Source organism: Neltuma alba, unplaced genomic scaffold (assembly GCF_004799145.2).
Source record: "Neltuma alba isolate B1F8T4 unplaced genomic scaffold, ASM479914v2 tig00012535_pilon, whole genome shotgun sequence".
Lineage (NCBI taxonomy): Eukaryota > Viridiplantae > Streptophyta > Magnoliopsida > Fabales > Fabaceae > Neltuma > Neltuma alba.
Genome location: NW_021637000.1, coordinates 730,790 through 747,257, shown reverse-complemented (window position 1 = coordinate 747,257; position 16,468 = coordinate 730,790). Strand labels below are relative to the sequence as shown.

Genomic DNA, 16,468 nt, shown 5'->3' with positions numbered 1-16,468 from the left:
AAGGGTAAGTCAAATATACATAATTAAATAGGATAGTTTAGGAAAGTCATGACATATTTGTTATCATTAATTAACTTAACTAATTTTCTTAATATCTCTGAATTATTTTTTTTTGGTTAACTAACTAAATTAGTTATCCAATTTTTATATTAAGCATTAAAATATAATAAGATCTATGGGTAATAGTGGTCAGTGTGGGCACACAAAAAAATATACCGTCTTCGTTATTGCTAATGTTTATGCGATTGACGGGGAAATTTTTCCATTTCCGTTATCTGGGAAGGACAACTCTTGCCGTCGGAGCATCTCGAATTTTAAAACACACACTAACACGTAATGACTGTTGAGGTTCTTGACTAACCTGCCAAACAAATTGTAACGAAGTTGAGGGGGAAAAAACAACTTTAAATAACAAGTTTTATGACAATTAAGTGGAGGAAATAAATGAGAATAAATATATTAACTTAATTAGTTCAAAAATAACATATTTAATACCGATAGCAATAGTTGGCAACAAAAATAATACCCATGCTAATAACGACTAAAGTGACTGAACGAAAGAACTGAGTAATAAGATATATGTTTAAAAATTTTAAAATTATTTAGGGCAAGAAATAAAAGAAAAATAATTTAATATGTCAAGTTCTCTGTCTTATTTTTATCATGTAAATTTATTATTAAATGCTAATGCTTTCAAAATAGAACACATGGTTATGCATCTTTTTTTTTCCAGTTAGGTTTATAATTAAACATTAATGTTTTAAAAATACAAATTGCAGGACTTGACTGCAAAACAAAACAATAGAAGTGTATTTACTAAACCCATGCTCATTCCCGTCCTCCTCCAAAAACGCCGAATACAAAGGCTCCATCTCCATGCACCTGAAGTCTCTCAAGTGACAATAATCCCAAATTTATATCCGAATTATATCATTTTTTCCTCCTTACAGCCGAAGACTTCGGTCAAATGCTACCTTTATAATTTGACCGTTTTTAAGCAATACCCTCCAGCTCTCCACCCAAAAAAATATTTAAAAAAAACTGATATGGAAATTGCAGTGTGATAATGCGTTCCGCTCGCCTTCGTCCTAAGAGTGAAGTCTAACGAACAAGATGCCAGATGCAAAAAGACGAGGATGAATCAACTTAACGAATACAAGTTGTTCGTCAGAATGCCAATCATTTAAAAGAGCTTTTATGATTATTGCTGCTGTTATTGTTGTTATTATTATTATTATGAACTCTGACTTCAAATTGCATTGTCGTCCCAGAAGAATAGGATGTTGTCACGCTCTTTCTTCGATTGGTCTGCACAGTAATATCGTATATCTGCCCTGCTGGCCACCCAACCAGTGCCAGTTTCTAACACTTCTCCTACCACCCAACCGGCGGCCGGGGCTGTGATACTATTGCTCGACAGGTCCTCAAGCGTTAACTTAAACACTCCTGTTCTAGAATACCTCTTCAAGTACGGTGACAAAAAATGGATCCTCTTTTTGCACCGTTTAACCTGGTGGGTTTCTAACACTTTTCTTTTCCTCAACTTGTCTCTGGGTTGCCTTCTCAGTTCTCGTCTTCCAGGCTTTCTAATCCCAAAGATCATACCACCGTGAGTCCTAGATATAAGAGCTAGTTAATTTATTTAAGTAGATTAAGAAAATAAAATAAATTAGTTATTTATAGTAAATAGGTGTTGTCTTTTCTAAAATATTCTTACTAATCAAGTTTATTAGCTAAAACTACTACTATTAAAAAGATTATCTTAAAAAAAATTAGATACAAAATGAATTAAATTCTTATATTTAGAATCAAAATAAAAATAAAATAAATCTTATATTAAAGACTGGAGTACTCATCAACACATCACATGCCGAGTAAAACGATGCCACATATTTTAATCTAGATGGGCCTTGAAAAGTTACATGGACAACTCTAGGGGATGTCTCGGGCCAGGTTCTTTTTCCTTTCGGCCTGCAAACGTGCCATGTGGACTAAGAGTATCGGCTCCATGTTTTCTGATATCGAAAAAAGTAAAAGAAAACCTTCAAGAGGGTTACTGCACTCTGCGATTATTGTTTGACATGATGGAAGAAAAAACACAAGGTGATGACGCCTTGGGATAGCTGATCGGATCCTGGTCTGAGATGAGGGTCTGTAGATGGAACAAATTGCTTCAGGGTTCGGTGAACGAGAGGAATGTCCACAGTGCTTGAATTAATTAAGATACTGCTATCTCATTTTCCAAGCTATCGCCTTGTCACATTTGACACAAAGGGGACGCCTTTTGGAAGAAGTCACTGCAGCAGACAAATGAAAACAAGGACTCAACTTTGAAATGAGAAGAAGATCTTAATTATACTCCGTCTCTTATTAAAAATTTTTTAACTAAATTGCACGACTTAAGAAAACAGTTAAAATTAGTTAAAAACAATTAATATGTAGCAAATTCAATTTTTTTCCAAATATACCCTATGTATAAATGGATAAATATGAGAGAGTAATTGTAAGATAAATAAAAAAAGAGAATGTATTAAACACATCAAATTAAAGGTAAAATAAGTAATAGTGTATTAAATGCTCAGACAACCTCAAAGAGGATCTTATAAAAAGAGACAAATTCATTCAAAAAATTGGATCTTATAATAAGAGGCGGAAGGAGTGTCTCTAAACGGATAGCCATCAAATTACTATTATAATTAGCTGAATTCTCCACCGAATTGCTTGCATGTATTTTTGTGAATTTTAATTAGAGAGAAGGAAAGGGTCGATGGTCAACCGTGAAAGCATACATGAGTGTGCGGTGTGAGCGAGGCGCAGCATCATTGCTTGAGGGCCGACGCCGAATAGAAGTGTGAGGTTAATAAATGAGATGGTGCCATCCCAACTAACTAACTACCTAGGGCAGTTTACTGTGACAAAGGTTGTAGCTTGGAACATAATGCGCTTGTGAGTCTTTCATAGAGAGCTGCTTGAGACCATCTGCCCCAAGGAAGCGGCATGGATTCACAATAAACCAGATGGTCAAACCACCTGCATTCTTGCCATCCCCATATATGCTGTAATTGGAGCTACTATGGCCAAGGCCCAGGGAAGCTATAGAACACAGCTGCAGCAGAAAACAGCCGACAGTGTTTTTCTCCCCCCTTCCCTCTAAGTTTAAGCTCATTGTTTTAGGCTTTTAGCTTCCACTTTTACTCTATAAATTCCTTAGCAGGCCATCCCTTCCCACATGACTTGTAGCAGAAGCAAGTTTCTGCATAGGTTTGTATCATACAACCATGACCGGATGTTACGCATAATGATGCAGCATAATCACTATCTCAATGACACGAGCAGTGTTGATACCAGGATCCTCGAAAAGGATTCCCACCCTGTTTTTTCAATTGCTGAAATGCGTAGGCAGTTCCATCTTTTTTGGTTCCCTTCTTTAACAACCTTCAGACGTGCTTTCTCTTATGTTTACTGGTGTGTCCATATAATTTCCCCTGCCAAAGGGCTTTCCCGCCCAAATTGCTGAAATTACTTTTATGATATTGAGGGAAGCAGCCGAAAGGTTCAAGTGTCCGCTGGAAACTTGATGAATACTTTCCTGCTGATCTGCTGCTTTCGTCAAGCTCCGAGTATGGAGGTTGATTTGCGGAGACAGTGTATCTTGATGGAGGGTCTAACCTAAAATCAAAGCAAAATGTCACATATGCTCCCTGCAAGAGAATCCAAATTGGGAGAACAGTGGAAAAGGTCATATATATACTTTTCACTGCCTGGATTTTGATATCCGTGAAAGGCCCGGTTTTAATGACAGTGAAACTAAAAGGGACATTAATGCAGGTGGGTATCTTAATCTAATATGACCCTGCAAAGGCAACACTTGCTGCTATTCTCTCTCTCTCTCTCTTTTTTGGGACTATTCTATAGATGCTGCCGTGTGGATATATCTCTCCACAGAAATTGACAAAGTGTTGGAAAGTATCCTTCATTAATTGCAATCAGGCAATAGATTACAAGAAAGCAGATAATTAAGGGTTTCAACTTTAAAGATGAAAGAATGATGAATATTGGGAAATGGGTTAATGAACCCCACCCGGATCACTAACAGAACTTCTTTCGAGCTTTAGCAACTTGTCATCCAGCTATTCCAGTTGAAAATTTTCTGTCAAGCTAAGGAACCAGATGAAGCAGCTTCTGTGATAGCAGCATGGACAATTGGTTTCATGCATTTTTCCAAGGGCACAAACTAGCATGTCATTGCATGAATCAGGTTACATGCGTGTAAAAGAACTTTAACAAGTAGGTTATCCTTTTACTCTTTGTCAATTTACTCATGGGTTCTCCATTCGTGTTTATAAGCTCCATGTAGTTTTATCAGCAGAGTTGATTTGACTGTCCTAAAACTGGTAATACATTACCTGAAAATAATCACATTGCTCATTTGCGAGGGTGCAGACGGGTTCCACTAGACATACACACACCTTAAGAGAGTTTGAGGCTGAGACCAGAGAGCGTGTCACAAGGCATGCTGAGGCAGGATTAACAACTGCACTAGTCGCGTACTGTGAACTTGGTGAAGAGGAAGACAAGTTGATGGGGAAAATGAGATTTTAAAAGGCCAAAACTTTTGTAGCTGACGCAGGTTTGCTGGTAGTTGCAGAAAGAGTTTTTAAAGTCGACATTCATTCTTTATCCATTAGAGTACCAGTCACAGGCATGATCACAGTTTGCTTAGGCAAGACGTGAAACAGATAACGGCAATTGTTGATAGGGAAGCTCTGGCAGAGGTAACAATTCACTTTATTTTTGGAATTGGAAATAATTCTATTGAAACTAACTCAGGCCTCTTTTGAAAACATTATTAAGAAGCAAATTAGAGGGGGAATCTCGTAAATCAAGTCTAAGAAAGGGGGCGCTGACACAGCTAATAAAGAAAGCTCAGCTGCATATGGTTTGTTATTGGTGAGAAATCCTACCATTTTTCTCTTCTTAACAATAATCTGCAGAATTTATTTTCAGAAAAATTAATCTTCTGATCTTTCAAATTTTAATTCAGGTACAACTCAATCCTTTCATCCACTTCTAATCCCATTAAAACTCAATACTGATTTTTTTATTGAATAAAATAATGACCCAGCCATTCTATGTGTCAAGAGAAGATGCTGACACAGTTTTTAAAAAAAATGCCGTTGTAGCTTCCAAGTGAGCTCCACGTGGCTGGGATCTCACTCTATTCAACTGAAAATTCTTCCTCAGACCCTCTCCCTCCTCTCCCATGTACCCCATCCTCGACCCCCTCTTTACTTGATGACGTCTTTTCTGTTTCGTTGACTTAGAACACCAATGAAATGGGGGCAGTTCGTCGCCGCCAGGAAGCTCGTGCTCAAAGAGTGAAAATCGGCCAAGCCCCCGAAAGAAAAGAGAGAGAGAGAGTCCGAGGCCATACCAAAAGAGGAGAGGGTCTGAGGAAGAATTTTCAGGTGAATAGGGTGGGATCCCAGCCACACGGAGCTCAATAGGAAGCCACAGCAGCTTTTTTTTTTTTTTACCTGTGTCAGCAACGACTGGGTTATTATTTTATTTAATAAAAAGATTACAATTTTAACTAGATTATGGGATGGTTTGGAGAAAAATCAAGTTATAAAAATATTTGTACTATATACGAAATAAATATATAAAAAAGATTATCTTGATTTATAAAAAAATATTATTTAAAAACACTAGATTAGGATTGCCAAACACTCTCTCGTCATACTTAACTAACTGAGTTGTACCAAGTTAAAATTTGAAAGGAAAAAAAATTTATAATTTCCTTTACTTTTTTAAAGCCAGGCACATAGTTGTGCTTCAGTCACGCGGTGTCCACGGTCATCAAACTCTTGTCGGTAAGTGGACGTTTGTACTTGCATGTTGTATGTCAATGAAATGAAGGTCTTTGCTAGAAAATGGCGTGAAACAAAAATCGAAGACCCTCCCACCAATCAACTTACCCATGTTCTATATTTATAAAAGTTGTGGGGAGTCACGTTATTTTCAAAAGCCGCAAATATTTTTCAAATCATCTCAAGTCCTGTTTGTATTAACATTTGAAATTATTTATAAATATATTTTATGTAAACAGATATAAAACTCTCTTCGTATACTTATCTTATATTTTGAAAATCATAATTAAAAAATTATTTATAAGCGGAGCTGGAAAAAAAAACCAGTTAGGAGTGGAAAACTTTGAAACTCTTATCTGTGAAAAGGGAAATTTTGAATGCCGCCTCACACGGTTTTACAGGCATGCATCAAAAATCAAAATTGGTTATGATGGAAGCCATTGGCTGTATACACGGATGAAGTTTATCTGTATTATTTATAAGATCTGCAAAACGTCACGTCTAAATTTCATCAGGATTACCCCTTGTTTAAGGCAAATGTCATTTGAGAGATTCTTTCGTGTTGATCCTAGTAGATGTTTGGGTACTTTCAAAAATAAATTTACGAACTACAAAATAAATATAATAAAAATTTTATTTCTACTTATGTGAGATTACTTTTCTTAAATGATTTTAGCTGTCCCAAACACTCCCTGGCTGCGTAGTTTGATGAATAACCCAGCCTTTACATGAACCATGGATATCAGATCACAAAGATATCAGCATTTATGATGCTCGGCTTAAAATGCCGGCATTATTTTGAGCCAGCAAACTCATGATCTGGTTATTTCAAAAATAAGTCAAAACTTTTAAAGTTTGAAAAATATAAACAATTATTTATATATCTATTTTTATATTCAATGTAGAACTTTTTAAAAATTTGTAATGTGATAACACGCTTACGCACCAAATTAAAGGATAAGCATGAGCATGACAATAGATCGGTAGATTCATCCAAAAAGCCAGGGGCGGCGGAATAAATCCGAGTAAAATGGGTCCCACCCTCCAGGAGAAGTGTGGAAGCACCCAGCAATCACCAATCACCTCATTAACCACACAAAGGTAAGTACAATCCTGTTCTTTCTACTTGTTAATTTTTGAGAAAATTACGCACAGGTCTCACAGAAGGAAATTTATTCATCTAAAATCTCACAAAATGTCAAAATCACTGACAGGTCCCAAGGGACCACAGAGTAATATTTTCGATTTGTAAAATGACATTACTGCCCCTCATATTTCAGATTCACATTTATTCTGTCATTGCGATTTACAACCTCATCAGCGACTATTAACAACCCAATGAGAGGGCGTTAACAACCCTAGCAGTATCTGTTAACAACTTACTTTATAGAATCATATAACCTCCACACAAGAGTAAATTATAACCAAATAGTATAATACAACAACTTTAACACTAAAATGGGAAGCTTTTTGATATCATTAAGAATTTTAATTAAATCCAATAGGATTATAGTAATATTTTAATGCGAAGATCCATTTACAACCTCAGCAGCGACTATTAACAACCGAATGAGAGGGCATTAACAACCTGAGCAGTATCCGTTAACAACTTACTTTATAGGATAATATAACCTCTAACAACTATATAAGATTAACTTTAAGACTATTTAGTTATAATTTAGTCGGTTATAGTTAGAAGTTATATCATGCGATAAAGTTAGTTGTTAACAGACACTCCTAATGTTGTTAACAGTTTTCCTTAGGTTATTAATACTTACTGTTAAGGTTGTAAATGGATTTTCACATTAAAATGTTGCTATAATCCTATTGGGTTTAGTTAAAATTCTTAATAATATCAAAAAGCTTCCCATTTTAGTGTTAAAGTTGTTGTATTATACTATTTGGTTATAATTTACTCTTATGCGGAGGTTATATAATTCTATAAAGTAAGTTGTTAACGGATACTGCTCAGGTTGTTAATGCCCTCTCATTCGGTTGTTAATAGTCGTTGCTGAGGTTGTAAATGGATCTTCGCATTAAAATATTACTATAATCCTATTGGATTTAGTTAAAATTCTTAATGATATCAAAAAGCTTCCCATTTTAGTGTTAAAGTTGTTGTATTATACTATTTGGTTATAATTTACTCTTATGTGGAGGTTATATGATTCTATAAAGTAAGTTGTTAACAGATACTGCTAGGGTTGTTAACGCCCTCTCATTGGGTTGTTAATAGTCGCTGATGAGGTTGTAAATCGCAATGACAGAGTAAATGTGAATCTGGAATATGAGGGGCAATAATGTCATTTTACAAATTGAAAATATTACTCTGAGGTCCCTTGGGACCTGTCAGTGATTTTGACATTTCGTGAGACCTTAGATGAATAAATTGTCTTCTGTGGGACCTGTGCATAATTTTCCCTTAATTTTTTCTCTTTTTCCTATTTAAATTTAAAATTTTTAAAAAACGTTTGTTTAAATCAATATATTGTTCGCGTTGATTAAAAAAAAAAAAGGTGAATACTTAGATCAAGTTCATTAGGTTAAGTTTAAGTTTATCCATTTATCAAATTATATTCTGTCTTGAGTATTATTTGGCTTCATCACTATTTAATTTAACCCCCACAATTCATTTAATCACAGTTAGTCAAGGAAAATTATTTTTTAAAAAACGTGTAAAAAAAAAAAAAAGCCTCGAGAGCATCGTTGATCCATCAAACAAGGGAATTGACTGGCACCAAAGAAAAGCACTTGCGACAAAGAGTGAAAAAGCATGCTGCCCGAAGATATTGTGATTCGTTTATTTTAATTTCTTGGGGTTTCTTTGATTATTTTATTAAGAAAGGCGTTGAACTACGCTAAAAGTTCTTCTTGATGTCTGGCATGCCCAAATCAATATAGCTTTCTTATAACAATTATTTTATTAATTTATTTGCTTTCTTTTTTTTTTTTTCCCCAATCCAACCAGCTGCATGCATGCTTGTTTCTTTTCCTCTCCCTTGGACATTCAAATCACCCATGACTGGTGAGTACAATCACTAACGGCAATTAAATGGACTGTGGGGGGTTAAACGGTGATGACTGATGAGGCCAAATAATACATATGGCAGAATATGATTGGATAAATGGACAAACTTGATCTAATAAACTTGACCTGAATATTTTTTTTAGAAAAATCACTCAGAGAAAATTTACCATGTAACATCTTATACATTATATTACACATAAAAAATGGTTAATCTTCCGTTAAAAAACAAAAAGATACTTTAAAAGTCACTTTCTAGTCTTCATTAAGTAATATGCATAGAGAAGGCAAGGTCGTGTTCAACAGGAAGTCCTCTGAAATTGAAGCGCCGAAACCCCAATATTATTCACGTTTAAACTTGGTGACTTTTAGTTAACCCAAAAGAGTGGCCTCATGTTCTTGACAATTTGTGTGTGTGTGTGTGAAACATCGATCGTGACCAAAATTTCCCAGGCTGGGAGGTTAAGTGGGCACCTGATCATGTGAAATTTAAAAGCGATTCAATAGTTATATTTTCTATTTACTACTTGGAAGAAAGTCGTGTGCCGGGGGGGGGGGGGAGGAGATGAAAATGGGATAAATTTTAATTAACACTATAATATGAGAGAATTGGAAAGGATGAGATGAGAGGAAAAACTTTGAGAGAATTACAATCAAGTTTTAAGAAAGGAATTAATTACCTCAAAGTCTATTGACAAATAAAGAGTAAGTAATTACAAGTTTCAGAGTAGAGAATAACAACAGGTCATTAAGACTTTTTGGTAATTAAATTTTTTTCTCGAAGTCTTTTGACAATTCTGTCAAAAATTTTAATGAGCTCAATTTAAAAAAAGATCAAAATGCACAGAGCATCCCAAGCTATTTTTCATGTGTGTACAATATTTTAAAGTAATTTTTTTATGCATCCAGTGTCTTAAACTAATTAAAACAGTACACCGATATCTCAGGTTAACAGAACCGTTTTGTTTCTCTGTTAACCTATGACTCAGCTTAAAGTTGATCCTCTCCCCTTTCATTCTCAAAGTTGACCCTTCAAGGTTCCATGGCTGCCTTCTTCTTCATAAATATTACTACCTTCTGTCCTTATTATAAGGCCTCGTTTGACTTTTTGTTTTGTCCTAATTTTAAGACCCCAATCCATTTTGTCTCTCATATTTATGCATTTTTTTCCAAGATAATCCTTCTAATAATAATAGTTCTAGCCAATATACTTAATTAGCAAGGATATTTTAGAAATGACAACACTTATTTATTATAAATAACTAACTTAACTTACTTTCTTAATCTCCTCAAATAAGTCAACTGGGTCTTATAATTAGCGGAGGTAGTAACATATATATTAGTATAATGGTTTATTGATGAGTGAAACCAGGGTCTTGTTCATGACCTTGCTGACTAAAACCATGAAAACAATCTCCATTGTCTCAGCATCCGTAACTCAAAGGTCATCACGAAAAATTGCCTGAATGTTGAGATGGTTGAGCCAATGGTTTATCTTTGATCCACAGACATGGACCAGTACGGGGCGAAGACCGACACGGGAGAGAAGAACGAGGCCGCTGATGATGGATCCTTGGAGTTCCGGCGACTTCATGGCGGCTCCTCCATACTTGACGGCAATGGTTTTTCCTCGAAACTTTTGGATGAAGGGGAGGTACTTGGAGAGAACATCAAAGCGAAGTTGATCGGAGGTGAGTGAATTGGGAAGAGTGGGGATTTGGACGAAATGGGTGACGGCCGAGACGGAGAATTTGGGAAGGGAATGGAATGAGAGATTGGAACTGTTTGGATGAGAAGTTTTGCTGTTAGGGTTTTTGGACATCAGAGGGAATGAAGCTGGAAAATTTCTGAGGCAACCATGGAACCTTGAAGGGTCATCTTTGAGAATGAAGAGAGAGAGAGAGATCAACTTTAAGCTGAGTCATGGGTTAACAGGGAAACAAAACGGTTCTGTTAGCATAGGATATCGGCGCACCGTTTTAATTAGTTTTGGATACTGGGTGTACTAAAAATTACTTTAAAACACTAAACGCACTTGAAAAAATAATTCAAGGTGCTAAGTGCACCGTAACCCTTTAAAAAATTGAAAAAGTAATGTTGTAAAAGTTTAATGAAGAGAAGATGTTGAGAAAAAATAAGAAAAAATTTAAAAATCGTTAACCCCACTTGTTCAATTTTAAACGGAACTCATTAAACTTTCTCTTTCCTTCTAGATGGCTCTCATACAAAATAGACCTCGAGTTAATTCAAGTTTTAAAAAAGGCACTAATTAAAGGAGTTAAGGGGGGAAGGTGTCGAGTATATCCCGTTGATGAATAATGTGTTGCATGTGGTTTTAATGGGAAAGCACGAACTCATTCAAATTTGGTAGTTGCGTACTTGCGTCGTTGCGGCTACTGTACTTAATGGGAAAGGTCTTGGTTGGCATTGCGGAAATATTTGTTAAGGAAAAAAAGAAAAAAAGATGAATGGGAATATCCCGTAATTAATGGAAGAACCGCCATCGAAGCCAGTGACGATCAGCCATCGAAAAAGCCATTGTTTTGGGGCGAAAACATAACCGAAGAGCAATGACAGAAAGTCCCATCGAACGTTCCAGAAACAATCGTTGCTGCCTTGTGTGTTTCGAGCTCCGTGGTTGACTTTTCCGTTCGTGCTGCTTAGGTTCAGAGTGGATGGCAAAGAACCGCACGTGTAAATACGTCATATTTTTTGAAGCCCACTTTTTTTGGTCAACAAATTCTGAAATACGAGCACTGGTGAGGACACGACTCTTTGTTAACCTCCAAAGAATATTCCCCGCAGAAGCAGCCAGGAGACACGATACCATTAGTGGAATTCGAAGCGCATACATAATTGTCGGGGACAGCTTGAATTTATGGTGCTATGTTATTCAACCCTCGGGTTACGTCCTACAATTAAATGAAGAATTGGTTGTGAACTTGTGATTGATATATAGAGTCGTATATAAAGTATATAAGCAAACGAAGATAAATTTTCTCCGTTCATAAATGCAAGGATATGGACACGATAACGAATGAAATGACTTTTTAAATAAGTAGTGTTAAAAATATAGTTTGGCATACTATGATTACTAATTCTAATGTTGGCAAAAAAAAAAAAAAAACTCCTCCGGTCCTAATTATAAGACCCAACTGACTTATTTGAGGAGATTAAGGAAGTAAGTTAAGTTGGTTATTTATAATAAATAAGTGTTGTCATTCCTAAAATATCCTTGCTAATTAAGTATATTGGCTAAAACTATCATTATTAGAAGGATTATATTGGAAAAAAATACATAAATATAAGCGACAAAATTGATTGGGGTCTTATAATTAGGATCAAATAAAAAGTCAAATGGGGTCTTATAATAAGGACCAGAGGAGTATTAATTTTAATAAAGAAATCGTTATGACCTTTACAATCATATAATGTAAATAAAATTCAGCGGTAGTTTATTTTATGGATAAATCTCACGTAATTCATCTCGGGGAAGAAAGAACAGCGTTCACAAATCGGTAATTTTATGCTGGCCCAGAGAATTGACAACTGAGCACGAAAATTATAACTTCTGGTGAGCTCAGATTTAATTTGGCAATTGAACGAGTAAAATAACATAGTAATGACAACAACAGACTTTATAGTAAGATGTTAGAGAAGGAACAGAGATGTGAAAGGAGACGTGATTTGCTGTTAATTGGTGGCATGCGAAAGAGACCGTGGAGACTAAAAACGAATAGAAGTTGTTGGAAAATAACGGCCCAGAAACAAAATTAAATTAAATTTCAACAGCGAAGGCTGCGGATTGCGTCAGCCATTAGGTAAGCAATAGGTACATATTTATTTAGGGGACGAAGCACCCAGGCTTCTAGAAGCAGCCAAGAAGCCCCTCCTTGATGGCTTCATTCAACTAATCTCACTTGACTTCGTTCCACACCCTTCAATTCGTTGTCTCTTCTGATTATCACATCCTTCTTTCCTTCCTTCCTTCCATCCCTCTACCTAAGTTAATTAATAATTACCATTCTTTCTTCCATAATCTACTGCGACTTCCTATGCCTTCGCTCGCTATACCTATCCATGCACGTATCATTTAATTTCCCTGCCATTGCAGCCTTCCATTTCATGAAATGGGATCCACGCAAGTCTCTAATTTGTCCTATTTATAGAACATTGAGAGAAATTTTTTATATGAATGTATAATTTTATCTTTTATTTATTATTATGTTAACTTTGTTTATATGGGATATAATATATATTAAATAGAGATAAAATTGAAAAGTTATTGAATTTTAAGTGAGAGTTAATAAAATTTAAAGGTTTTTTTTATCTGTACAAAACATGTTGGAAGTGACTTATGAATAAAAATACAGGAGTATATTCAATCAAATGGATCTTTTCAGAGGTGCGATATATTAGCATCTAATTTCCGGATCTCTTACCTTTCTTGGTACACCAGATGCGTTATTTTATTTTGGCCAAATACGTCAGATGCAAATTAACTGCGTAAATTAACTGAATAGTACTCTAATTCAGTTAATTAAGGGCGCCATAATAACAATGAATGTGGAGTTGTATGTGTTGATTGCACCCTCAGGACAAGGAAATGCTGGAACTGTAAATGAGCTTCACTCCCCGCCGGCATTGAATGCTCCGGCATCCACCCCCCCCCCTTTTGTAGTCTGCCCTCATTTACCCATTTCACGCCCCACATTTAATTCATATACAACAGTATAAGTACTTTCTCGTCCCCCTTCTGTAACTTCCCACCGCTATCCATTCTCAAGCCCCACCTCATTTATTCCACACTTTCTACCCGTCCTCCTCTAATTACCTCACCATTCTCATTCTCGCTTTTTTATTTCTTCTATAGCCCCATCCAATTCAAGGCTTCTGTGCGCACCTGTTTCCACCTAAATAGTGTGTGTCCCATCATTTTACTGCGTTAACTTCGTTTTTAAAAAAAAACATTAATACCAATAATATTTTTCGGCCGAGAATATGACCTGCGCTCCAATCCATGAGCTATTAAATGGTTACTTTCCGCATTCCACTCCTTCCCGCCTTTGTCCCCAATCAACGCGTGAAGGAAACTGGATTCCCAATAAAACAAATTTCACAAATAGTAACATTCTCGCGAAAATAAAAATTCTGAGGCTCCAAGAAAGAGAGAGATCCAATAAACAGGGGAAATAAATTAAAACTAAAACTTGAGGGTCACGCTGCTGAAGAAGGGCGAGTGCGCAAAAACGTGTGAAGCAACACAGAAATATCTAAGAGCGGCATAGGAGCACTATATAGTTAGCCGCGGTCAACCGTTATTTCAATTTTCCACCGTTTTTTTTTTTTCCCCTTTAACTCACGCCTTTTCTTATAAATACGATTTCCCTTGCCTCCCCTTTTCACACTCCCCCGTCACTCCTCAATCTCACGCGACACAATTCAACACAGCGATGCACAATCAACAAGACCCTCCAGATTCCTTCCTCTGTCCCAGCTTCAACAGCTATTCCAACGATGAACTCGCTGATATCGCTGATCAGGTTGCCCGCGAGCAGTCTCGCCGCCATGACGGCGCCGCTTCTGCCGACTCCGGTGATTTCGAATTCGTCACCTTTCGAAAGGCTGCCGATGAGGTTTTCTTTGATGGTGGTGTGGGCCCTGTTTTCCCTGTCTTCGATCGGGACCTCCTGACGGATGATGAGACCGGTCCTCGTGGCTCCAGAGCAGAGGAGGATGCGCTCGCTCTTCAATTTTCGATGGGGAAGCTGTTGATTAACGACGAGCATCAAGCGCCAGCCGATCGTGATCCGCCGTCGTCTTCCTCATCGGACGTGGATGATTTGGAGTCGATTCCGCCGGGGACATACTGTGTTTGGGCTCCCAAACCAGACCAGGCTTCGCCTGCTAGATGTGAGAAGAGCAATTCCACGGGATCGTCGTCGTTCTCAAAGAAATGGAAGCTTCTGGATTTGCTTCGGCGGAGCAACAGCGATAGTAAGGAGTCGTTCGTGTTCCTGACGCCGTCCGGCTCGATGAAGAAGAAGGAAGTGAAAACGGAGAATTCGAGAGAGCAATGGAGCTCCGGAAGCAGACAGTCAATCAAAGTTGCCGGAAAGCAGAAAGCGAAGGGACCGGGGAATTCAGGCGACGGCGAGAAGAAGGTGTCGGCTCACGAGGCCTTCTACGTGAGAAACAGAGAGCTGAAGAAAGTGGACAGGCGAAAGTCTTACTTGCCTTACAGACAGGACTTGGTTGGGTTCTTTGCAAACGTCCATGGATTAGGCAGGCCCTTTACACCATTCTGAAAATTTTGGGACGACAGATTAGACTATTAGATTAGGTTAGGCTTTCCTTCTACTTTTACTTTTGATCTTCTTCTATGGATTTTGGATTATCAATTGCTTGATATATAATCCGAAACGTGTTGATGCGGAATCATACGAAAAGCGTACAACGATTCTGATGGGTGTTGAGGAATTTCGTTAATTTTTGTCCACTACAGCAAAGGTGGCCCTTCGGCAACGGAAGGAGGTTGCTTGGAGGTCTTATTCTCCTTAGGAGGCATTCGAAAGTTTTATTGTTGAAAAAAATTAAGAGTCAAGGTTAAGAAATTCAGAGAAAATTTTGTTTTTGTGTTTGAAGTTCCGTAGTTGTATACAAGTTTCGACAAAATTAAGGTGCCTATGGTTTAATTCTCCGTTGGGCCAAAAACTAGTTCAATGTCCATTAATCTGTTACTAATCGTAATTTTTCTCTTAATAACTCCTACGAAATTGTATGCCAGCTCTCAATTATGGAGATGCATGCATCCATGTAGCGTGATTGTTACACATGTTTTTTTTTTAATTAAACCATTTTAAAAAAATCCATGATATCTTAGTCTCGTCGTATTTTAAATTTATTATAATCATGCTTTTTGTTCTCTTTGTATATATAAGTATTATTCAGGGGAAAAAAAGGTCAGGCAAAAAAAAAATTAGGGGAAAAAGGATATAAGTATTTTTCAGGAACGTTTTTGTTTTGTTTTATATAATAACCACGCTTTATATTCACTCCCTTTCAAAATTAATAGCCACCCGTGATATGTGCGTGTGTGTGTATATGTTTTTGTGGAAGTTTAAAAACAGCATTTATTATTCCCACCATTTCATTGTATTTGTCCTTTACGGGAAAAAAATGGTTTCGTGTTACATGTCAGTATCATTTCTCAATTTCAAAGCAACAGTTAATATCAATTTTTTGTTTTTGTTTTGCCCTTAGAGTAAAATGTTTTTAGAGTAATTAAGGCATTGATGGCAATAAACGTGGGGCGAATATGTTTAAGTATGTGGTGTTTTTTTATGTAGTTTTTTGCATTTTTAATGTGTGCAAGGCCGTAAAGAACAAATATAATGAAACAGATGGGTAAATATTTTGCATAATATCTCTTATTTATTTTAAAAAATTCAAAACAATATTTATTAAATTTTGGGTTGAAATTTAGCAACATTATCAGTAGTTTTATGAAACAGCATCGGGGTTAGTAATATGAGGCACGATCATGCCTCTCACTGTCTTTTTCCCGTACTGC

At 36.6% G+C, this 16,468-nt stretch overlaps 2 protein-coding genes across 2 annotated transcripts; one reads left to right on the top strand and one right to left on the bottom strand.

Annotated features, from left to right (window-relative positions):
- Nucleotides 1-10,333: 10,333 nt before the first annotated feature.
- On the bottom strand, nucleotides 10,334-10,717 carry LOC114728436 (acetylglutamate kinase, chloroplastic-like). The gene has a single exon (XM_028915344.1). It carries the CDS (start codon nucleotides 10,715-10,717, stop codon nucleotides 10,334-10,336), a length of 384 nt encoding a protein of 127 aa, XP_028771177.1.
- A 3,568-nt stretch (nucleotides 10,718-14,285) lies between these two features.
- On the top strand, nucleotides 14,286-15,645 carry LOC114728478 (uncharacterized). Its single transcript, XM_028915397.1, has one exon. The coding sequence runs from the start codon at nucleotides 14,349-14,351 to the stop codon at nucleotides 15,201-15,203; it is 855 nt and encodes a 284-aa protein (XP_028771230.1). The 5' UTR covers nucleotides 14,286-14,348; the 3' UTR covers nucleotides 15,204-15,645.
- The last annotated feature ends 823 nt before the right edge of the window (nucleotides 15,646-16,468 follow it).